General features: G+C 50.6%; 9 protein-coding genes across 9 annotated transcripts; 3 read left to right on the top strand and 6 right to left on the bottom strand.

Annotated features, from left to right (window-relative positions):
• Positions 1-25: 25 nt before the first annotated feature.
• COCVIDRAFT_38117 (hypothetical protein) lies at positions 26-2,459 on the bottom strand (the record flags this gene model as incomplete). The annotated part of the gene is made up of 3 exons (XM_014700759.1): positions 26-2,181; positions 2,227-2,387; positions 2,446-2,459. 3 exons carry the CDS (start codon positions 2,457-2,459, stop codon positions 26-28), a joined length of 2,331 nt encoding a protein of 776 aa, XP_014556245.1.
• A 366-nt stretch (positions 2,460-2,825) lies between these two features.
• On the bottom strand, positions 2,826-5,671 carry COCVIDRAFT_26958 (hypothetical protein; the record flags this gene model as incomplete). The annotated part of the gene is made up of 3 exons (XM_014700758.1): positions 2,826-4,918; positions 4,973-5,392; positions 5,443-5,671. 3 exons carry the CDS (start codon positions 5,669-5,671, stop codon positions 2,826-2,828), a joined length of 2,742 nt encoding a protein of 913 aa, XP_014556244.1.
• A 4,263-nt stretch (positions 5,672-9,934) lies between these two features.
• Positions 9,935-10,805, bottom strand: COCVIDRAFT_16319 (hypothetical protein; the record flags this gene model as incomplete). Its single annotated transcript, XM_014700715.1, has 3 exons — positions 9,935-10,094; positions 10,152-10,333; positions 10,389-10,805. 3 exons carry the CDS (start codon positions 10,803-10,805, stop codon positions 9,935-9,937), a joined length of 759 nt encoding a protein of 252 aa, XP_014556201.1.
• A 421-nt stretch (positions 10,806-11,226) lies between these two features.
• COCVIDRAFT_100360 (hypothetical protein) lies at positions 11,227-12,420 on the bottom strand (the record flags this gene model as incomplete). The annotated part of the gene is made up of 3 exons (XM_014700757.1): positions 11,227-11,975; positions 12,034-12,312; positions 12,366-12,420. 3 exons carry the CDS (start codon positions 12,418-12,420, stop codon positions 11,227-11,229), a joined length of 1,083 nt encoding a protein of 360 aa, XP_014556243.1.
• A 301-nt stretch (positions 12,421-12,721) lies between these two features.
• Positions 12,722-14,575, top strand: COCVIDRAFT_38114 (hypothetical protein; the record flags this gene model as incomplete). The annotated part of the gene is made up of 3 exons (XM_014700756.1): positions 12,722-13,100; positions 13,213-14,050; positions 14,152-14,575. 3 exons carry the CDS (start codon positions 12,722-12,724, stop codon positions 14,573-14,575), a joined length of 1,641 nt encoding a protein of 546 aa, XP_014556242.1.
• A 679-nt stretch (positions 14,576-15,254) lies between these two features.
• Positions 15,255-15,795, top strand: COCVIDRAFT_38113 (hypothetical protein; the record flags this gene model as incomplete). Its single annotated transcript, XM_014700755.1, has 2 exons — positions 15,255-15,354; positions 15,521-15,795. 2 exons carry the CDS (start codon positions 15,255-15,257, stop codon positions 15,793-15,795), a joined length of 375 nt encoding a protein of 124 aa, XP_014556241.1.
• Positions 15,796-16,072: 277 nt separating this feature from the next.
• On the bottom strand, positions 16,073-18,263 carry COCVIDRAFT_16316 (hypothetical protein; the record flags this gene model as incomplete). Its single annotated transcript, XM_014700714.1, has 3 exons — positions 16,073-16,184; positions 16,238-17,970; positions 18,021-18,263. 3 exons carry the CDS (start codon positions 18,261-18,263, stop codon positions 16,073-16,075), a joined length of 2,088 nt encoding a protein of 695 aa, XP_014556200.1.
• A 2,078-nt stretch (positions 18,264-20,341) lies between these two features.
• Positions 20,342-20,737, top strand: COCVIDRAFT_100198 (hypothetical protein; the record flags this gene model as incomplete). The annotated part of the gene is made up of 1 exon (XM_014700754.1): positions 20,342-20,737. One exon carries the CDS (start codon positions 20,342-20,344, stop codon positions 20,735-20,737), a length of 396 nt encoding a protein of 131 aa, XP_014556240.1.
• A 342-nt stretch (positions 20,738-21,079) lies between these two features.
• COCVIDRAFT_16315 (hypothetical protein) lies at positions 21,080-23,359 on the bottom strand (the record flags this gene model as incomplete). The annotated part of the gene is made up of 7 exons (XM_014700713.1): positions 21,080-21,217; positions 21,376-21,450; positions 21,499-21,584; positions 21,753-21,848; positions 22,362-22,399; positions 22,578-22,899; positions 23,071-23,359. The coding sequence occupies 7 exons, from the start codon at positions 23,357-23,359 to the stop codon at positions 21,080-21,082; spliced, it is 1,044 nt and encodes a 347-aa protein (XP_014556199.1).
• Between the last annotated feature and the right edge of the window lie 143 nt (positions 23,360-23,502).

Raw genomic sequence — 23,502 nt, 5'->3', positions numbered from 1 at the left:
TTTTCCAGACGTTGCAGAGACAAGATTAATCTTCGGTCAGATCAATGCACTCAATGTCTGTTGGCGCAGTTCCAGAAGATACTTCACGGCTAACCAGCGTAGCCCTAGGTGGTGATGAAGCGACATTACCCACATCTCTGGTATTGGTCACGGAAGTCGCGCCAAAATGTCGAAGTCGAGCAGCTCGAATTTCATCAAGAGAATGTCTGGTAGGTGTGGCGCAGCTCGCTTCCGGACAAGCAATGATATCTTCTCCTTTTGTGGGTGATGGTACCAAACTTCGTACTACCTCGGAGCGCTTAGAAGAAGGTTGGGTATGCATCTCAGCAAAGTCCGCTCTAGCCAAATTTGCGTGAGTGGCACTGTGGGAAAGATTGTTACTTGTAGACGCAATGCTTCTGGCTTGTCGATTTGACGTTGGAATATCTGGTAGAAGCAAATCGGAGATCAGTGCCTGGTCAAGCGACCAAGCAGGTACAGCTGACCCCCCTACACTCCGACCTTCTTCTCTCATTGCGAAGATATCGTCAAACTTGCCCTTGTTCGACGAATGCATTGTGGAGCTGGAGGCTTCTTGCATGCTGAGACGTAAAGCGAGCAGAAGATCTTCATCATCATCCTCATCATCCTCATCTGCTAGATCTAATGGAATCCGATTTTCCCAATTTTTTTGAGATATGCTAGGGACCGCTATATTAGATGCCGCAGATGGACCAAGGCTAGGGTGAGATCTAGCAGCCTCTATAGAAGATGGTTGTTTTGACGAGGGAATCGAAGGAACTCGAAGGGTTTCATCGTCTTCCGAATCAGAAAGCTCAATGAATTCGATCGGTTTTCGTGTACTTGTCGAACTTGTAAAATCAGGTTTAGACACCTTGGACGGAGTTTTTGACTCTGGCACAGACGTATTTGAGTTAAGAGCTCTGCGGGGTTTGGATATCCGCTTGTTGCAAGGTGAGTCCGTCGCTTCCTCGACATCATCTGCTGTCCGCTTCCTTTTGGAAGACGGCTTGGGTGTTGGAAGTGAAGAGTTGAATACCTCTGCCGGAAGAGTTTTACGAAGCCAATATTCAGGCATCTCGCATTCTACGCGATGTGCAGGGTCGAACAATACCTTGTCGTCACCATTCCAGTGTCCAAATTGTGAGCCTTCAAAGTCATCCCTGCATAGACTTGTGACACCAAAAGGTGAAAACGTTATCTTTCTCTCAAAAGTTCGCATTGGTGGCTGATCTTCTGTCTTCTTGGATCGCTGCTTAGGTACCCTAATTTCGTGCATCATCTCCTTCGGTTTAGACGGGTCCCTTGATACGAGGTCTCGAGTAAGGAGGACTGGACCGATCCAATTCATATAAAGCCGTCCCCAGATGTTGAAGCGTTCACTTGTCAGCTTGAGGAGTTCATGTTCTTGGATTGGGCGGATGTATTCCAAGTTGAGCCTTGATGCCAGGAGCAGTTCCTGGTCACTGGTGACTTTCGGACGGTAGTATTTTTTCAGGATGTCATAGTCTGGAAACATCGAGGGTACAGGTATACTTCGTCTTCGAGAGGAGGTGTTCAGGAATTGTGCCAACTCTTTACTCCAAAGTTGACAATCAAATTGATTTCGACACTCACAAAGGCTTTTCCCAAGCCCTTCCTTCACAGCCTGCAGAGCTATACCAGGTCCACACTGGGGTAGACCGTTTTGATCATAGTCTCCACCAACGAGCATGGCGAAAAGTACCAGACCCTCCCGGTCCAGGTTGTATCTTTCTTTCATGTCAATGGCTCGTACCACACTGGCGTACTTGCCATTTTTCTTCGTGTTCTCTTTGGAGCGATCTGTTACGCCTTCATTCTTCGCAACACGATGATCGTGGAACCAAAGGGTGCAGCCAAACATCAAGCAGTCAGAATCTTGTGACCACACAGCATCGACCATACCAAGTACCTGCATACGAGCGCATTCTGCTTCTGCCTCGCCAGGGGCTTCATGATATGGAACTTCGAGATATTTGAGCAGCTCCTGTAGAAGCCACCTCTCTTCATAATTGATACGCCCTTGTCCTCTCTTGCCCCGCTTCCAAGGGCGGCCAGGGCCGTCGAAAACGAAGATGAGTTGGATGTTTAGCGTGAGGAGGCGACAGAGGCGGTAGAACATGGCCTTTTCAATGCCTTGAAATGCATGTTGATTGGTCGCTGCTATTATAAGTACAATACAGCATTGAATAGGAAACTACTCACCATCACGAATCGCATAGACTTGTTGGGGTGTGAGATTGTTGAAGCGCCAATCAGCCTCGTCGACAGCGATTCTGAGAGGCTTGCCATGACGCTGGTGGTGGTCTTCAGCGAGCTGTGCAATCGGAATAACTTCTTCGTAGCGCTTGATAGTGTCCCAGAGGCTATCATTTTCATCAGCAAGGCGCCCCACAGATGCTGAGTCTCAAGTGGAATGCATACGCTGGGATGCCCATAGTGTATATAGTGTAAGGCGGGAGCCTCTAGACAAATGGCCCGTTTACGTGTCTTACTAGCGTGATAGTGAACGACACTCAAGCAGCTGTCAAATAGTTAATATCAATATACTAATCAAATCTTGAGCAAAGCACTGATAACCGTCAATGAGTACTATGTGTGGGGTAATTCAGGGACGGAAGTGGCAGCAGCCAGTTCCAAGCGGTGCCGCGATACTCCGGCCCGTTGACGCGGGTTGAACGCGAAGTCACGTGGGAATGAACCGTGCGTCACTGCAAGTAAATGACTCTGTGATTCTTGATACGTCTCTCAGGATTCACACGAACAAACAGAGTAAGCCAGCGATAATAATACATTTTGACAAGCTATGGGTCACATTCTACATCGAAAGCCTCATTCAAGCCGTCAAGGTCGTGCCATAGCTGGCTTTCGAGAAAAGTACTCATGTCACTGATCCGGTCTTGCGCACTTTTGCGCCGCTGCTTCAACGCATCTCCAAGTATTCTTGCAGCCGCAAGAGCCATGTCGGATTTTCTTCCCAAGAACCACAAAGCTTTGATACAGTCATCTGCTCTTCTAAAAGCGTCTTCTTGGTCCATGTCAGATGGCAAGAGTGTTTCAGACTCCAGGAGTAGGACACCTGCTTTTGCGAAGGCGCGAATCAATACTGCAGTCCATGGATCTGTCAGCAACGCGCCCTCGTTGATGGTAAAATGGAATTCGCGAGAGGATGGGAAAGACATGGCACTACTTGGACACGCGCAGCTCGCAAGGTCTGACAGGATTCGACAATTGTTCTCCCGAAACCTGGCAATAAAACCAGTCAGGTTACGGTGTTCTGTTGTCTCCTCGAGGCCTAGTTCGGATTCGTCCACAACTTCCATCAGGTCCGCTAGAAGAAGAGTTGCTAGATGCCAATGGCCAGCGACGCAGACATACCACGACTGGACGCGTGGTGGAAGACTATCATGGTGTTGAATGCAGTCTTTGATGAAGGGTGCATAGAGTGCATTCCAATGGTTGCATACATCTAATGCTGCATGGACAGCTTCTTCGACCGCTACACCTCGAGCATTCCTAGTCAAGAGTGTTTGGATACGGCACACTCTCCGGAAAAGCAACACTTTGACTGGAGCAGCATCGCAGAGTGCAGTTGCCGCTTGATCGAACGAACATGGCCATCTGGTCGGTGTATGTTCTGGATGTTGCTGACGCGCAAACAAGTATCCGTCCCAAAGACCATCGCCCACAGCCTTGGGGTTCGGTTTCGTTTCTGGGTAGGCCGAGTCATTCGATTGCATACTCTCGTTTAGCACAACGTCACTATCTTCATCGGATACTACCAGTGGCCGCTTGTGCATTGCTGCTGACAAGGTGTCAAACGTGACACCAAGCCAGAAAAGTAAGTCGACTGTTGCGCGGTCTGCTTCCTCAAGACGCATGGCTGGCGATCGTCTTTGTTCCCCAAATTGCCTCGGTCCAGGCGTGAAGCGCCGCTGTTGTCTTGATACAGCCATGCGTGATCTTAATGAATGTATGAGCCGGAGGCCTGATTCGAGATGCACAGGGGGGCCGTCAGCGTCAATTGCGAGATCTAACTTTGACATCAAATCTGAGCACTCGTCCACATCTGGGTCTACTGAGGTAGTCGGCGCGCCTTGGATATGCTCAGTGCTATTCTGCGAGTTCAGTACTTCATGCGTCATGACAGTGTCCAGGCCTTTGGTAGACGCGTCGTTGGTCTCACTAGGCCTTTGTGTCAATGCAAATATGATCTGCGCAAGCACCACTCGGAACGACTCTATCTCACCAGCCTTCTGTAATGCATTGCGGGCGTCGTGCCATGCCGTTGTTTGAAGGGTACGATCGAAGCCTACTGTCTCATGATCTTCCCCTTGACCATCGAATACACCGCAGTTACCGTTGACTGCAGTGCTATGGAATGGGTATCTTGTCCGACTTGTTTGCCCAGATTGGGCCCACTGTGAAGCAAAAGAGAGGACAGCAAGGTCCAAGGCTCTCGATGCTGCCTGGTCCTCAGTTGGTGTGAGTTTCCGCCCCCTGATTGTTGACGCCAGTCTATCAAGACGAATTACTCGGTGGTAGATACTTTTCCAATCGGGCCTAGCATTTGTGGCGAGAAGACTGTTGGTTCTCGCGCTGTATGGACACGTCCTTTCTGTGACCCAACAGGCGAGCGCGTTTTCGAAGCTATCATGGTAGATCTTCAGCAGCTTTTCGGACAGTTGCATATTGTTACCGGAAAAGAGAAGGTTGTCGGCATATGATATAACTGGGTAGGGAGGCGCACTGTATGAGGCAGACGCTGAAGAGCTGCGCCGGCGTCTTTTCCTATCTATACGCACAAGTGATTCATTTGTGCTGATTGGCCTGATATCAGTCGTGCTGTTGGCTTCGTAGTCTGTTCTCGGGCTGTCGTCGGGTTTGTCGCTGACGTCTGATAAGGTTCTTAGTGAGGAACCTTTGCCCGAGTCGCAATCAAGTATGTTACAGTCTTCTTCGGAGAGCGCGCCTACATAATCGATGAGAGGTTCCGTGTCGTCCATTTCTCCTTTCAGGAATGGCTCCTCCATGAAACTCGATGTAGGGTCGATCGCAAACGAGGAAGCTCCACAGGGAAAGTCGCCGAAGGTGAATCCTAGTTCGGGCGGTGTGGTGTTGAGAAGAGGTTGTTCGTGGAATTGTATTCGGGGCTCTGTTTGCCTCGTAGTGGTTGTAGATGAATGGGATTCCTTTTGTTTCTGTGTTCTACTACCTGAGTCGCTTCTGGTCCGACGTCGTTTTGGTGATGGCGCATTCGTTGGCTGCGGTTGCGAAGCTTGTGACACACGCTGAGAGCGCAACCATTCGAACGTGCAAGTCTTCTTTGTCTTCTCGCAGTTTCCACACGAAGCTAATGGCCCATAGACGTCTGAATGGTCAGCCGACGCTATACCTACCCTACAGAAGGACGTGGCTTACCACTATAGTGAAATACCGTAGGGCTAGCACCAGTGCGGCTGGTCTCCAGTAAGGTGTCTTCTAGAATAGCGGCGTCACAAGCTCGCTTTCCTTTCCGACATTGGTCACAACACCGGTTCTGCTTCCGGCTCGTCTTGGATGGTTTACTCGTCGCAGTTACTGCTGCCGGAGATGGCGATGTCCATGCGTAGTCGAGAAATGACTTTGGCTGCACGTCGACGAAGTTCATAGCGAGTGCCCGGTTTCTGCGGCAAGAAGAGGGAAAAGTTGGAGAGGTCTGACTGATGCTAGGGGCCAAGTGCGTTGCTGATATGCACACCCCGCGCGGGCTAGGATCCTCGCCCCAAGAAGGAAATGCGGGGAAGACTAACGCGTGGCAGGGCAGAAGAATGCTCAACGCTGCCCCTGTTAGTGCTCATTGCAGATCACCAAGACCAATCATTCTTTATCTGGCGTTATTACCTTTCCATGCGTGCATCATTGTCATGGTCCTCTCCCAGGTGTCGGTACGTCCCGAATCCATCGACTGAAGCGCTGGCTGCCCACATCCATGACACTGTCAAGTACCTGAACCCGCGAATGCTTCCTAAGCTCCTCAAACTGACTCTGGATGCGACTGAATGGATGAGAGCGATCCGTCTACTCATTGGTCGGCAGCTTTGCGGTCAAACTGTTCCGAAACTTTCCTCGTCATCAACCTGAACCCAACAACCGTTCGATCGGCCCACTGACCCGCTGACCGCATGCTTCTTTCACTGCTGGGGTAAACTTCGTATGATTTGATCTCAGGCACATGACAGAAGCGCCAGCGTACACCTACAGGATGGTGCATTCCGTCACAATGATGTATAAGCCTGCCAGCGACTTCAAAAGCAAGACATTAGACGCTTGGAAATGTCAAGGACACTCATACACCGAACTCAGAAGCTGTTTTTTTGTTTCTGACCAGATGAACTGCTTCAGATAGTTCAGACTCGGTGAGCGAACTGAAGCGGATGATCCGGCAGCCCCTAGACCTGATATACTGTGGCCGCGACGAGATAAAGCATGACTCGTGCTTTGATCGACGAACCCCCCTGTGACAGCACCTTCTGTCAGGATACTTGACGCGGCGAGCCCCTTTTTGGGTTCCTTGAGCAATGATGATGGGCTTGTCCACGGCCACATGGATATGCTCCTAACGAACAAGAGGGGCCCGATTCACACTACCAGGCAGTGCACTATGCATAAACGGCGTAAATACCCTGTATCGTGCCTCATGCACACTGGAACCAAGTCGGGCATCAAATGGAGCAAATTACCATGGCCGACTCCAGCAGCGCTGCAGCGTTGTACTTGAGACCTGAGCAATGCAGCAAGTCCTTGCTGTGCTGCCCAAAACACAGTTCTACACGCGTCTACTCTAGCCATGTACTCCAAAAATAAGGAGCAGAAGCCAAGAAGATGCTTTCCAAGGATCCAAAGATTAGCGCATGCAATGCTATGACGTATATCGAGGAATACCATCCACGCACCAGACATAAGAGTATTGCCAACAACATTGAATACCGCCAAAAAACATGTACGGACAGACTGCCCAACAATATGATTTCTATACAATATTATTGATTCAAAAACTGGCCACATGCAAAGAAAAGATGCATTCTAGAACCTTAGGATCATACGATTCTCTCCATCCGGCGCCGATCACCTACAAGCCTAGTACTCCGAACTCCAAACTCCAATCTCCAAGCCCACAAGCCTCAACATAAGTAAGCACGAATCCCCTTCCTTTCATGGAAAAATCAGTTGCCCATTTCGGACCTTCGCCCTGGTCCATCAGTCCACATGAATCGCCTCCGCATACATGTCAAGGAATGCGCCCGAACAGCCGTCCATACCCGATTGGCCAAGACTTGACATACACCCAATCAAATCCGCTTTGTATGTCACTGCAGACTGGGTCAGATTAGGCTAAATTACTGGGCATCTTGATTGCTTCCTATTCTCTCGGTGTGGCTGTACGATACACTATGAAGGTGTAGATATGGGAAGCGTGAGAGCACGTGAAGCGCATGTGTCAACGGATCTGATGACAGATGATTAGCATAGAACAATATCTCAACATCTCTCTGAAAATAAAAATGAAAATAAAATTATTATTCGGCCGTAGGCAAGACGAGTATGTGAATGTTCAATATTCTATCTAAAAGTCATCCATGGGGTGGTCGCATATGTAGAGGATGATCTGCAACCTTTTTAGGCTTCGGGAAAAAAGACTTAATCTTGACTTCTGCAGGTCTAAGTTGACCTAGTCTACCCATAAGCTACCTAGTTACATAAAAGTGCATCAACAGTCTAGTAGCGATACTAAGATAGCTGATACAGTTTGCTAGTATATCAGATGAGAATCGAGCGTGCTGAAATGGCAATCTCCGGTAATATCATAGTCCCGTTCATTCCCAATCGCGGAGTTGGGATGACATAGAAATCTCAGCCTCTTATTTTGCTACTGTATCAAGTAATATACAAAGAGCCTAAAAACCGAATCTCTGAGGTATTGATCAAAGCACATCGCACATCATGGTGACAACTGCAGTCTTCCTCGCACTACCAAGTCTTGACTTCCGTCACAGACACTAGAAGTGGCTTCAGAACCGTGGAACTAGATCTTGCGTAAACGAATAGCTGATAATGGAATGAAGGATAAATGGCTCAGTGCAGCAAAGTGAGTTTCTAGCTCAAATAGGTATAGTGCCTTGACACCCATTGGGATTTTGTAGCTTCCTCCACACTTCATGATAGGGCCAACCTTGCATGACCCCCTCTGTGTGTCCGCTGCATGTGACAAATTGAATATAGAAAGATAGGTGTACCAAAGATCCTTCACCATCAAGGTTGTGGCACTCGGAAACTTCGGGATGAATAAGGTTTTCCCACCATCTGAGAATGCTTGAAAACCCTTGCTACTGAATTATTGTATACTTGGATGATAGATAAAGCGAAGATACAGCGAAGCATCCACCGTACAATGGATTGTTTTCGAAGAGTGTAAGTGTAGTTCTGTTATTTCTTCGAGTATAATTTCCGACTCACCGATACCAGCGAAAAATCCACTAGGAGTCAAACCCTCGATCCCTTGAGCAGTGCCCGCACCTTGCCTCTGACAGAAATGCATTCAACAAGCATAGCCACGAAATATCGAGGATGCTCTAGACCCTTTCCCCCAGACCCGAATAGACATAATTCTGCAGTAGCGCAAGACTCAGCGCATGTCAGCTCCCTCACCGGTTGCAGATGACAGCTACTTCGATGTCCACGACTTGTACGAATGTCCCTCAGATCGGTGCTGAAATAAAAAATAACATTTGAGACTAAGTGTTAGACACAACCACCAAGCTTTTTGACGAGCGTCACAGTCATCTTTCCAGAAGAACCCTAAAGTATCACAATTACCGACGGGTGACCGCCGCAGGGTCTAGCCGAAGCGTCGTAACGCAAACTCTGGTTAACCAGATTTCTGGAGCCGAGCTTGGTAATCAGGTCTGGAAAAGGCAGGTTTTTCGAAACGAATCGATATTCGAAGCTTGATAGTGTCTTGATGGAATTCAGCGGTGTGGAGTGGGCGAACGGAACTTGCCAGAAGCCGCGTAAGTTGGCCAACTGTAGCCGAGATTTCACAAACTATGTGGGTATTCACGGGACCTAAAATATATGTCAGTAATCCCGCAAATAACACCGGATTTCAAATCTTCTGGAAGTTCACAAAGAAAAGGCTTTCGTGGTCTGGTGGCTGTGCATTTCTTTGCAAGGCCCGACTTTGAATGTGCAAGACCTTAGGCGCCCAGCCTGGTCCCGCCTCAGGTCCCGCCTCAGGTCCCGCCTCATCAAGTTTGGTCCCGCCTCATATATCCAACGTCACTCATCTGAGATAAGTTCACCTACCTACAACCCCCCAAGAACGCCTCTTAACATCATCCAATTTGATTTCTATCATCTATTTAACCGCTTTGAAAATATAAATTCTCAGGAAATTCCACAGAAATTTCCAAGTCGTCAAAAATAACTATCCTTCGCATTTTCCCAGAGCGACTAAACTTTTGATTGCAGTAAACATTATTAAAGTTAGATATCTCCAAATAAGCCAGAGAGATTGGAAAGTAACAATAGGTCAAATGCGGTCGCTTCCAACAGGGAACGTCACTCCTTCATCAGAGTACTAGGAAAACGAGTTTTGGAATACAAGACTTGCTGTCCAAATCCCTCGTTGGAAGAATGAAACTTTCCCTTTCTGAAGGAACTTTGCAAATAGTCCCTCAAGAATCATATTGAAAATGTAATATGTCCAAAGGTTAGAACAATTTAATACTTGACTTGTCTAACGAAGATTGCCATATAAGAATCTCAGACGTTGATGACAGCCCAAAAGAAAGTTTGCTTGAAATCTTGATTCCTGCAGTGCTCGTACAGAATGTATGCCGTTTTGTTCCACGTGATCCCATATTGAAGATTTTCAAGTTTTTGGTGTTATGCTGCCAGTCGAGTGCCACTGAATCACTTCTCCAAGAGTAAGTTCTCTCCCATGTCCATTCATCCAACGCCCTGATTTCTTGGTCGCATCCTTATGCGGCCACGAATCCTCTCGTACAGTTTTTCCAGATCTGCAAAGAGAGCTATATTTGATCGTCAGTGAATCTATCTTTTGGATAATTAAGACCCAATGTGCTTACCGATAATTTAGACATATCAGGTATACATCTTCGAAAAAGTGGCTCAAAACGCTCCAGGTAAAGAAAAGGTTATACCATGAATATCCTCTTCCCCCGAAGCAACACCATACGATAGGTACACAACAGGATAAAACGCAGACAGGAAACCCTGGATAGGCATGTTTGTACTCCTCGTTGAGTTTCTAGATAACGTCAATTCCCGTGTTAAACCAGCCAGCCAGCTACAATCAATCATACCTTCACATCTTTCCCATACATCTCCGGCAGGATATACATCACCGACCTCGCTATAAAAGCCCAGTCAAGCACCTCACCACGCCAACCCTCAATATTCGGTATCATCCGCGCAGTGTATGAATACAATCTACCCAAGCGAGGAGCGCTAGATATCGCGACACCGTAAGCGACATCAGCAACGTGACTGAGACCCACGACATCGCCACGGAAATGGACGATGGAAATGCCAGTCGTGCCGATGACGTAGATGTGGCCTAAGAGCGAAGAGAGCGAGGGCGAGATGTAAAATCGGGCGTAGAGGGGAATGAACAGAAAGAGGGCGAAACGTAGCCAATCGCGAAAGGTGAGGCGAGGGTGAAGTGAAGAGGAACTACTGGCGACGGCAGGTGTTGATTTCGTAGTGGATGGAGAAGCCATGTTTCCTTCCCCTCGGAATGTTGGAGTATTTTGGATCGTGAGTGATGGGGGGAACAGAAGCCTGATTCTTATCTTCGCTGCCTTGGGGCGGGGTTATCATCGCCTGCGGCGCAGTTGCAGTATTTGTGTAACCTCGTGAAACAGTTCGGCCAATGAAGCATGCAAAAATTACAGCACGACGGTCATCCCAGCTTCAACGCCCAATGACTTCACTGCTACTAGATTGAAGTGTGATGCTGTAGATCGAGATGCACAGAACGGCTGATCAAGATGTCCTCTCTACTGAGGTGCAATGTATGCAGCAGGTACCAGGTCTAGTTAGCGCAGAGATGCCCCTACAAACATCTTGGCGCCAGTTATTCCGGTACGAAGGGATGTAAGTTAATCACGATGTAGACAAACAAACGGCTTAAATGCTGACTCAAAGCTTCGCCTTCACCCACGTCTCCACGACTTGCTGACTACCTGTTCCAGAGTCACCCTTATATCCCAGGATTCTCTCTACAATCATCTCCTCATGGCACGCTTTCGGCGTAAAAACGGTATTCACAATTCCACCTCTGGTACCAAATCCTTTGGTAAATTTTTCCGCAAAAGCTGCAATGCCATCTTTGAGCACCTCATTATCGCCTCCCCATATCAGGACTTCGTCCACAAAATCGGCAAGAGGCGCCCACCAATCCGGAGGTGCCAGAACAGGCTCGTTGTACAAGTCGCCAGCAAAGGGAGAGTCGGAGCCAAGAAATGCAGCACCCCATCGGTTGAGAACCCTGGCATCAACCATGTCGCGCTCGGCGTTTGTGGTAAATGCAGGAGTATTGGTCTGGGTCAGTGAGCACCATGGTGATATTAGCAAAACACCATGGAGCCTGTCAGGTAGCGAGAGCGGTGTGATGTCTGGATGCGGGTGTGCAATATGCGAAAGGGCTCCGAGGATAAGATTGCCGCCAGCGGAGTCGCCAGCCAGTATGAGATCAGAGGGACTGCGACCTTCGGTGTATACTAGATGGTTGAGAAGCTCGATGGCTTGCTTGAGCTGAGTAGGGTATTTAGCCTCGGGCGCAACGTCGTATGCGAGAAGCAATGCAGACACATCGGGACCGAGAGATTTTTGGAAGTCGTCGAGCCAGAGTATATGGCCAGGTCCAGCAGGGAGAACATAGCCGCCGCCTGTCATAGTCAGCTTTCAGGGTCCAACTGTGGGTAATACACGGCTACTTTGACCCACCATGGAAGTATACCAAGACCTTGGATGCATTGCTTTTTCCCAACCAATGCGCTTGTGTGCCACTTGGCAGGGTTATGCTGTCTGGCGCGAACTTGTGCTGCTCAGCATACTTGACATAGTTTGTGGTTGTAGAGCCTCCGTTCAAGTAACGGTCATGGACGAGGTCAAGGTTGCCCATGTTGGCCCGGAAGACGGCAAACATGATATCCTTGAAGTATGTGTTGGAGCCATTGTCGCCTTTGAAGGGCGAGGTTAGAGAGCGTTGTAGAGCTGCGCCGACTGCGGATATGTCAGGGGATGGTATGTAGTAGAGGTAGGATGGGGACGCGTACTAGCTTTTAGTGTAGCCGAAGCGATGTGTAGTCTGCTCACGTGATGGTCAGCCATGGTGTTGAGGGTGGATGATGTAGTGGTGAGTGTGACCAACGTAGTGCTGAAGACAGTGCTGATGCTGGGGCCATGGCGGATATGTGCAATGGAGAGGCGGGGAGGGATATCCGGAGGAGCCGTGAGCTTGACCCTCGGCAGCGGTGCATGACGGGAAGGATGGAGGTGAATGGGGGTGCATGGCATGCATTCCCCGCATTGCTAGAGGCCCCACTGCGTGCTAGCGCCAGGGCTCATGACTCGGGACAGGATTTGACCAAATCGATCCTGAATCGCATCCCACACAGCTTCCATGATCAGCATGGCGTCTGCGGGCGAGGCAGATACACCCGAGGCTACGCCTAGGGACGAGGGCTCGGGCGATGGTGGCCAGCCCAGTAAAAAGCGCAGGACCGGCCCAAACTCGCGCGGCGTTGCCAACCTCACCCCCGAACAGCTTGCCCGCAAGCGCGCAAACGACCGAGAGGCCCAGCGCGCCATTCGCGAGCGCACAAAGAACCAGATCGATGCCCTCAACCAGCGCATCCGCGATCTCGAGAGCCAGCAGCCTTACAGCGACCTGCAGGTCGTCCTGCGCGAGAAGGAGGCCATCCAGGCGGAGAATGCCGACATCAGGAAGCGCCTCGAGAGCGTGCTCAGCATCATTCAGCCCATTGTGCGCGCCACCGGCGGCTTGAACGGTACGACTCCAGGACGTGGAAGAAGAGGACGAGGAAGAGGAAGAAGACGAATAAAGCTAGAAACCACAAACGACAGATGGAGCGTGGAAAAATCACTACTGACGACTTGTAGAACTCGCAGCCGCCGCTGAACGCTCGCCCCTTTCTCCTGTCCAGCCTCCACAACAGCAGCAACATCAACAACAAAACCAAAGCCACCATCTACAACAACGCGATGTACGCCAGCTCCATGCCCCCATTGCTTCGGCCTCACCGCACAATGGTGTACCCTCACCCGGCGTGCACGATGCAAACGCAGCCATAGGCACAGGCGCGTGGCTCTATCCCAACGATGCGCCCACGAGCCATCTGCGCCGCTACTCGAGCGACAGTCCAGGTCCTCAATTCCACCAGGCACGCATCAACACCGATATGCCCTTTGACGAGCGTCTAGGTGTCGACTTCCTGCTCGACAACGGCCAGCGCAGGGCCGTCGACCCCAACCTGCCACCTCCACATCAGATGCGCCCCAGCAACGTCAGCACCAGCCAGCACGCACAGTATGCCCCCAACATGGTCGCCCACTTGACGCTGCCGCGCAATCTACCTGCCACCTGTCCGCTCGACGTGATCCTGCTCGACTTCCTCCAGGACCGGCAGAATCGCGCGGCCGAGGGGGTGCCGATCAAGACGCTGGTCGGCCCTCACTATCCAAATTTCACCTCGCTGGCCTACCCAGACCGCGCTGTTGAGTCGCATCCGTTATCCAAGCTCTTCACAGACATCCTGCGCACATTTCCAGACATCTGCGGGCGCCCGGAGCAGGTGGCTATCGTGTTCATCATGTTCCTGATCATGCGCTGGCAAATTGAGCCAACACAGGAAAACTACGACCGACTGCCACATTGGGTAACCCCACGTCCGTCGCAGCTGTTTACCGCGCATGCATTGTGGATCGATCATCTCCCTTGGTATGTCGTGCCCTGTCTTGCCATGCTTTGCCCTGGAACTTCCCCACATGTCCCCTGTCAAACGCACCCACACTCCCACACACATGACTAATCCGGTTCAGGCCCCGTCTTCGCGACAAGCTCGTTGCCGCGCAACCCCAGGTCTCGTTTGAGAACTTCTTTATCCCCTTCACTACCACGGTTTCCCTCAATTGGCCCTATGAGCATCGCGATTGCCTGCTTCCTGCCTCGGTAGTCCGGACCTCGACTCTCTCCACCACGTCGTCCATCTCGGCATCGTCGCCTTTTTCAACGCACGTGAATGCCGGCTCGCCACAGGGACCTGCAACGCCGCAGCCGCTCACTGGCAATGCAGCTGCCTGCATACCGAGCATTGAGCAACTGCCCAAGGAAGACGATCAATGGCTCATCAACCCAGCCTTTGAGACGCATCTGCGCGACCTCAACAACTGGACTCTAGGTCCCAGCTTTAGAGGCGCCTTTCCTATGCTTGCCGATGCTGTCAAGATTAAGGAAGGGAGATGACGCGACTTGTAGATGTAGTATGCCCTCTGCATGCTGGTTGGATGGCGTTATGTTTGGTATGGTCTGTATGTGTATGCATGACTTTGGAAAACTTTCTTTTTGATTTATTGTATTAACACAAAGTATACGGGGGGTATCTAAGTATCCATTATTTCAGGCAACAATATAAATCTTCCTGCAAAAGGCCTTTTGTACACGGTGTCGTCGGCAACCGGTGTTTTTCGGCTACCCGGATCAAGCCACCAAAAAACAACGCCGCGCCACACGCTGTCGTACGTAGACCACGATCCCTCAAAGCCTACGCACGCGAACAGCTCACTCAATCCCAAATGTCGGTGGGTTTCACGACACGGCCCCCTTCGTGGTGGACCCTCTCTCGTTGCTGTCGTGGGAAAAGTGGTCAAAGCACCACGGACGTGGTCGGCTCTAACTGGCGGTCAACCTCTCGTCCCAAACGCACGCCCCCACTTTTAAACCACCTACCATCACGTATACCCTTTTCGGGGAGGGGGGCGGGCGCGGACTCGACTCACTTTCGCTTTTGCATAACTTACATACTACCCTTTTGCTCTCTTTTTTTCCCCCATTCTCCCTCTTTTCCATTCCATAAAACATTAATCCATAACTTTTCCTCGAGCACAAAGTAATGTCATCTTTGACCCTGTCGTCTAACCTCAACATGGAAAACGTCTTTCCCGACCCCGTTCACCAACAGATCTTCTCGCATCTGAGTCCCCGCCGCGGCGAGCTGCCGATTCATGTGGTGGAGACTATTGCTGGTGCGTTCCTCCCCCCCTCTTTCTCTATGCCCTTGTTTCCTATCTCTGCTTCCCCCCTTCATCTGGATCTTGCCCAAACGGGTGGAAGGTGGAGAAGAAATAACGGCAAAACAAACAAACAAGAAAGATCAAAAAAAGCAATAAACTAATCGCATGCGGTGAGTAGGCAATATCTCCTTTCTGGTCAAATACACGGCAGGCTACAAAGTTCTTCCCTCCCAAGTCTCCGTCAGCGTCGTCGACGTGCGCGGACCAGATAACGCTCTGCTCGGCCACAAGGCCATGGTGTGTATACACGGCGCCCCGGGCCGCTTCAAGGTCGTCGTTACCAAGGAAGTCGCATATGGCCGCAACGTCGTTATTGGGCTGAGTGAAAAGGTGGACCGCGTTGTACGCGAGATTGTCACCAAGGAGGGTAACGATGGGTTTGGTGACTTTTGAAAAACCCCAGTCGAGTTTCGGGATGAAGTAACGATTTTTTTACGACTTCAAGGCATAAGAGCAAGGAGCGAGACACGCATTTTTGTTTTCCTTAGACGGAGTTTTCTCATCAGGCACAGGCTGCCACCCACGTGGCTGGAACCCACCCATTTCCGGGGTGCTGTGGCGTTTTTTCATTAGGCGTTCGGGTCTATTTCCTTTCTCCTGTCTATTTTTTCTTCTTCTCCGGAGAGGGTTTTCTATATACTACACTGGTCACGAGGAAGCATTACTACCCTCAGTGCATACGCGCCCATTCGCGATACCAATCCAAACATTCATCATTAGCCACGCTGGCACTTGTCTTTACGTTCATTCCGCACAGAATCTGCTTGACAGCTCCTTCGACCCTATTGGCACGTTAGTACGTTGACACACACTCTAGTCGATACGGGGGCCTCACTTTTTGCCATTGGTCGTCACTGGGATTTCCGGGCACTCATCTACAATTGCAGGAACATGGCGTGCGCTGAGCGATTTCTTAATCGTCAACTTGATCCTGTCGACCAGGTCAGATGTCATTTGGCGTCCATCTGCCATTTTGAGGAACAGCACCACAGTTTCATCTGTGTCTGTTTCTCTTCTGCGGCCGATACATAGTGCGTCGGCCACATCTTCTGGGAAATGCTGGAGCACCACATTGTAAATCTCGGCAGATCCGAATCGTACGCCAGCAGGCTTGAGGATACCATCGCTGCGACCAAGCATCCATAGTCCACCAGTTTCCGGGTTGAAGCGCACAAAGTCACCGTGATGCCACACAGGTTGCTTCTTTTCGTTGGTAAACTTTTCAAAGTACGACTTGCGGTACTTTGCCTCGCCGTCAGTGCCCCAGAATGCCACTGGCTGGCATATGAATGGTTTGGTGCAGACCAAATCGCCTGGTTCACCTGACGACGAAATGTCGGCGCCTGTGAAATCGTATGCAGCAATAGCCATGCCCAGACCAGGGCCCTGGATCTCGCCCTCGTAGACTGGAAGCAACGGATTAGGCGCGCCAAAGAGCGAGATAATGTCCGTGCCTCCAGTTATGCTACCGAGATTGATAGACGACGGGAATGCCGAGTACACGTAGGAAAACGTAGATGGCGCCAGTGGAGAGCCAGTCGAGTAGATTGCCTCGAGCGTATCAAGACCAAGGCCAGCCGCGGCTGGATCGACCGATTTTTGTTCTAGAATGGATAGGTACTTGGCAGAGGTACCAAAGTGCGTAATGCCGAACTCATTAATGAGGCGGTGCATGGCGAGATCATCCGCCACTGACGTCGACGGATCGGAGCGGTCCACGTAGCGAAACGGCGACCCATCGTACAGAACCAACGTGGCCCCTGACGCTAGTCCGCTGACAAGCCAGTGCCACATCATCCAAGTACAGGTGGTGAAGTAGAAAAGCCGTGATTGGGGCGTAATCGAGCAGTGGAGGATATGCTCCTTTTTGTGCTGGAGCAATGTACCAATAGCTCCGTGCACAATACATTTGGGCGCTCCGGTCGTGCCGCTCGAGTACAATATGTAGACTGGGTGGTCTGGCGGCAGTTGTCTGAACTCGAGCTTTGGTGTTGACTTGAGCGAGATAAAGGTAGCATAGTCGTATGCCTTTCCTGACGCAACAGGTATTGAACTGGCGTCAACTGCAACGGATGCAACCGTTGGGAAAACAACGACAGCCTGGAGAGTTGGAAGTTCCCTAGTAATCTCAATGACCTTGGGCAAGACTGGATGGCTTCGGCCGTTATAGAAGGACGCGTTATCGACGAAAAGGAGTGCTGGCTCTATTTGGCGCAGTCTGTCCAAGACAGCATGCACGCCTGTATCTGGACTGACGGCTGTCCAGACTGCTCCCAATGACGTCGCTGCGAGCATAGCAACCAGTGCATTCGTGTGATTGGCGACATAACCCGCAACTCGGTCGCCCTCCCTGAGACGTAGATGTAGCATACCCGACCGGCATCGCCTCACCCTATCTCTTAGTTCCTTCCATGTCACTGTCTCCCGCGTGGTCTCGGTCGCAGCAATGACAGCAGGCGATTCGGGGTCGACTTTCTGGGGAGGGAACAGCAGGTTCTCGGCAAAGTTCAATTTCGCCCCTGGGAAGAAGGGTGGTCGTGGAAACATGGAGGCATCTGGATCCACCGTCTGGCCATTGGTGAGCTGACAGATATGCGCATGGGGCTACAACGACTGACCGATGACGGCGTTCCTTCGTGTTCGATGCCGACGAAATCCCATGTGCTCTTCCAAAAGGCATCGACATGATCGATGCTCCATTGATGTAGCTGTGGGTAGTCTGACAGATGGAGATTGTGTGTCTTGTTCACTGACTCGAGGAAGCGGTACATTGGGGTAGACTGTGGAGAGGGGTGCTTCCACAAAAGTTTGGAGGGCGATGAAGTGCCACTGGCGCCATTGACGCCGTTGGTGCCGCTCATCGCGTACGTATCTTGACCGAGATGATTTGCGTTCGCGCAAAGGATGGCTCTCTGTTATTTCACGCGTGTTTTGGCGAGTTTTGTGTCTGAACATCGCAGCGTCGCCATGTTTTTTTCTGGTACCTGGCGGCGATCACCTCGGCCGCGCTTTCCCCCACCATTAACCCCGAAGTTGGTCACCGGCAACTTCCGACAACGAAATCGGGTCGGGTTCCCCCACATGGAGCCTACCCGTTGACTCGCAAGCTTCATTTCTGACTTTTATCTCAACTTCATCTCCATCTTGTTGCCAGTCTTGAAAGCTCTACTCTCCTTCCACTTTGTCCCAACCCTGGGAATCGCCGTCCCACGGTGCGATGCATGATTAAGGGGACGACAGCTGTCTTTCAGCCCCCACTGCACCAACCACACCCTGCAAGCAGAGGCAAAGGCCAACGGCTGTTACGAGACCATACGCCACACCAAAACTTCGACCTTCTGCGTGCCGCCCCGCCCGTTCCTAGTCTTGGATTGAGCCCTGGACCAGTAATCCGGACATCCGTGCCAGACTTGAGCGGTAGGAAACAATCCGTCATGCCCATGTTCAAATCATACCCGAGCCGAAGCGGACGCCATCACTAGGACGTGCAGCAACTACATGCATACCGACGAAAGACGCTTATGCCAGACACACTGTCAACAACGTTTCACCTCGTCAGCCATGACTAGCGCGAGCAAGGTCAGGCCATGGCTTGTCCCTTCATCCAAGTAACTCCCGGAACCCGGTCGAAATCATGTCACGCAACCGATCCTAGAAGCCATCCAGTACCGTTTATGTAGCTACCATGAGTCAGTGGGAATATTGAGCAAGAACCACCTGAACTATGGCTGAACAACTTTGTGGCTCGTCAAGCGCCGCAAATATGCGGACGTTTGCCTTGTTGCCTTTTTCAAGACGCTATACCACTTGGGGACTTCTCTTACATGAGCAGCCTGCTATTCTCACCCCTACATCCCCTCGACAGCCTGTCTCATCTATCGCTATGCATGATGAACATCAGAATCAGCGCATTTAGGTAGTGTCAAGCCACTGTCTTCTTTATGGGCTTCTTCACTGATGGGATCGTCTCTTCGTCATCCACGACGACTGTCTTCAAAGTAATTTCAGGCATGCTGAAAAAGAGCCCAGGTTTAAGATTGGTTGCAGATCTTACCTCTTGTAAACTAGCGAATTCTTGCTAGTCGATCAACTAGTCCTTCACCTGTCCGTACGTATGGCGTATATGTCGCTATTCCTTGCCAATGCAGTGGTGACTACAGGTATGGCTCCCTGGCTCGCTCCCGGCGCGGGTAATCATCTGATTGAGCGGTGCACATACAGAGTAGCGTGCCGATGTTGATCGGGACCTGTCCGTACCGGACCAAGCTCAGACCGAGATGTAGACAGCTTGTCAGATGCGACTACCGAGAACTTTTCTTGTGCTGTGGAAATTTGACTCGGCACTCTGGTTAATGGAGTACATTTCGAGAAATTCAGCATGACATCATTCATTCTTGCGAGTTGACTATCAATAATGCTTTGTCGCAATCGTCCCTGGCCCTGAAAATCATCTGAGTGCTCAATATGATGTACCCAATTCCGAGCTGACCACGGACCGTACAGGGCGCACTGGGCTTTGATAAACTTTGAGCATAGAGCCCCCCTGCCTCCTACCCTTGCGCGAATAGGTAGGGATATTGCCTGCTAAAAATTGCTCCTTCCAAGCAATTGTATACTCTGGAGACATGAGCCACTTTGTCGGTAACTGTGGGGATGTGATTGGAAACACTATGGTAGATCTTATATGCATCACCCTTTCTTGCAGCATGCTTCTGGAGACTCAAATATCTATAAAGCGCAACCGTACTGTGTTCACGAAAGCAATAATCTCAACATCAACGGCCTTTCCTACTATAACGTATAATTTCTTTTTCCAACTTGAATTGCGTGCTTTGTCGGTGCCAAAAAACACAAGTATGTATACCACATTCTTCTATGATACCTGCCCTAGCCATGGCTCACTCAGCTGCTAAAACAACCAAGATACTCGAGAGAAGATATGGAACGAGAGCCTGGCAACATTGAGAGACAAGCAGCTCTTGAAGACGATTCTCTCAAATTTTGTAGCCAAGAAATTGATTTGCCGGCAACGACCTCAGACTCCAGACAATACACGCAAACCAATTGTCCCGTCCACAACCGACCATTTCTGGAACCTTCTCGCCCAAAGATTCCTCCTGGCGTACACCCCTCTCAACGGCTCGAATACACTCCATCCTACGAGCTTCCAGTGGGGATGTCAGGAGGCTGCAGAGTTGGAACTTCTTCCTCCGCCGGATGCATTTGCGCATACAATCCAGATATATTGAACGAAGAGATCATCCGCGAGATGGAAGTAATCATCCAGGAAGCAAAAGAAGAAGGAGAAAAACAGGAAAAGGAAAAGTCCACCTAGTGTCGATGTCTGATGGCGGACATCAACTGCGATCAGATTATTTTTCCTTCATTTCTTTCGAATATCTCTCCACTACAGTAGCATCCAATTCCTTAGTTGCTTTTTAATCGCCCCTTTCTCAGCCAGTACGAATCTACAATGTCTCGATAAAGCGGTTCTCCTATGACAAATATGAAATGCTTGGGTCACAAGAAGCCTAGACCCATTCTGAAGCTCGCACCACGGACCCGAGACTCCCGCTTTCCGAAATATCTTGATATGGTTGGGAGATGTAAGGATGTTGCTTTGCGGAACGAGCATCCTTGGCAACCGAGCCTGATCGCCGCTCTGCCTCTCCCCATTTCAAACGAAAACGGACTCAGGCACGGTTGTTAGAGCGGCGGCCTTTCTTCCGGGCGAATTGACGCCTTGGTAGGTACGTGCAACCCTAGACGACGGCGAGCCGAGACGAATGACGCTATCTGGCTGACTCGACAGGTACTACACACACACACAAGTAAAAGGCTGGAGCGCAACGGGGTGGCTGATCTGATGCTCGGCAAGCATCGAACCCATGACCTTGGACATCCAGCCTTTTGCGTAAATCACAATTACGGTTGTTTTGTATGTGTGGCAACCGAGACATGTTTGGCGCTTACCACTTTCCGACTGATATGATTCGAGTTCAGTGTTAGGCCGACATTGACAGCTGAGTTAATTCCAAGAATCCATATCTGTTCTATAGATCATGTCTGCTCAATTGAGCTTCATCTGATACTAACCAGTCGATCACCACCATCAGTGTCTTGTGTACCAGCTATCCATATGGATTTGTTTGACAGCAGGGGGATTATGGTCGATTCTGTCCCTAATCCTCGCCCAGAGTGTAGTCTTTGAGCCTCATGTGTGGCTCATCCTCACCGCTATGAAACTCTCATTTCCCAACAAGGCTCTAGGCAATAATCGATATCGATTTCACACGCCCCTTTCCCCCGAAACCATACAGGCACAAAGCACAGACTCAATGGAATCATACAAGGATGAGAAGCAAGTTGGGCCATGGCTGCAGCAAGAAAGGAATCAACGGGCAGCTCCACAGTCTGCCAGCGCACAGCTTTGCGCAGCGGAATGTCTGATGATGAAACAGAAGTGTATTGATTGTCATGCCGAAGGAGGACCCCCCATCATAGGAAACGACAGGCTTATCTGGGTTTGGGCCGGATAATCGGTCTGCTACTCGTATTACGCGCCGACTAGACAGCACCTATGCAGGAAAAGTGGATCCGACTAGTACTGCTTCTGCAAAGGCTACGAAGGTTGCTGTGTATCTCTAGGGCGCCTCGATAACTCTGTCAGCACTTGAAGATAGTCCTGCAATTTACGGTCGCAGATCACTGCTCACCGGCGGCAGTCAGAACAAAAGGTATTGTCCAAAGATTGATCACTAGCGCGCGTACTGGTTATCAACACCCTTGTTGTGGTTGCATGGCGCTTCACGAGTGGCCAATCATCAACGCATGCGACGGAAGACCAAGACCTTCCACGGCTTCTTCGATGGATTTCTCAAAGCACAGATCAAATTCTGGCATGTCAAAAAGTCGAGAAGGGTTTCGAAGGCTGACCTCGAACGACAGCTTTCACTTACGATCCATGTCACCACGTGGCAGGCGGCGGGGTTTGAGACTAGCAGCTGTGGCCATGCTCACTTTGTCTACTCCAATCCATGCTACCGTTGTGCCATGCGCAACTCTGTCCACAGCCCCTCACTACTGCGGAAGGGTTTTCAAGTATCACCCACAAGTGGATTGCATCGCTGCTCCACGCACACGTGTCGCGGAATCGGGTACAGTTCCAAACCTACCTTATCTGGACTCGGCAGAGTCTTGCATCTCGCTGTACCACCGATGATGGCCAACACATCCGCGGGGGCGCAATATGACCGGAGTGATAGGGGCATCGGGATCTTGGATCACCAGCCGCGATATCACCCTGTGCTTGAGGCGGCTTCGGTACCTTCCATCTGTCCTCCCGTTGGCTAGAGGATTCGGTAAATCTGTCAATGCCAGCCCGGCTTCTCCCAATGCTGGCGCCTAGCTGCACATGCAGCCTTTCCAACAGGCCCTGACCCATTTCACCCAAACCCACTGCACAGCCCCCAAACTCCTCCCCACGATACTGACAGACTGACGATCATTTCAGAGAGAAATGTCGGTGAATTCAGCTCATGATCTGCCTTCGTGGCAAAAATCGATCAGATGGTAGGCGATCCTAAGCGCCTCCTCAGAGCGACGTCATCCATCCGCCAACAACGATGACAAGAAACGCTCATCACACCGCCCAAGCCTTTCACACACATCGCCTGAGTCGCGTTGCCGGAACCGCATGAGCGATGCCGGTAGGGAACGCGATGCCGGGTGGTAAAAGCGCTACCAGGCCTCCGCTTCCGTTCACGCTTCCCGGATCCAAACCAGAGAGAACCCGATTCCCCCCCGGACGACTCGGCAAACCCGAGTCTTTAATATCGCTACACGCGGAACCTTCCTGTTTTTTTTTTTGCGTACCGCGTGCAAAGTCATTCAGCGGCAGCGGCGCCCGGAAGTCAGATCCGCTGTGTGTCTGGTTGGCCAACAGCACAAAAGGCATCATGTACCGCCTGTCATTGTTGATCCTGAGTGGCTCCGCGAGGCGTCACGCGCTTAGTCCCAGGCACACATACACTCCTTTTTTTTCTGGGCACCGCTCGGGGAAAATTTTAGATTGCCATGTTACTACTCGCTTGCGGCGCA

The sequence above is a fragment of the Bipolaris victoriae genome (genome assembly GCF_000527765.1).
Source record: "Bipolaris victoriae FI3 unplaced genomic scaffold scaffold_46, whole genome shotgun sequence".
Taxonomy (NCBI): domain Eukaryota; kingdom Fungi; phylum Ascomycota; class Dothideomycetes; order Pleosporales; family Pleosporaceae; genus Bipolaris; species Bipolaris victoriae.
Note: the sequence above shows the minus strand (reverse complement) of the source record. Positions and strands in the feature narration are given on the sequence as shown.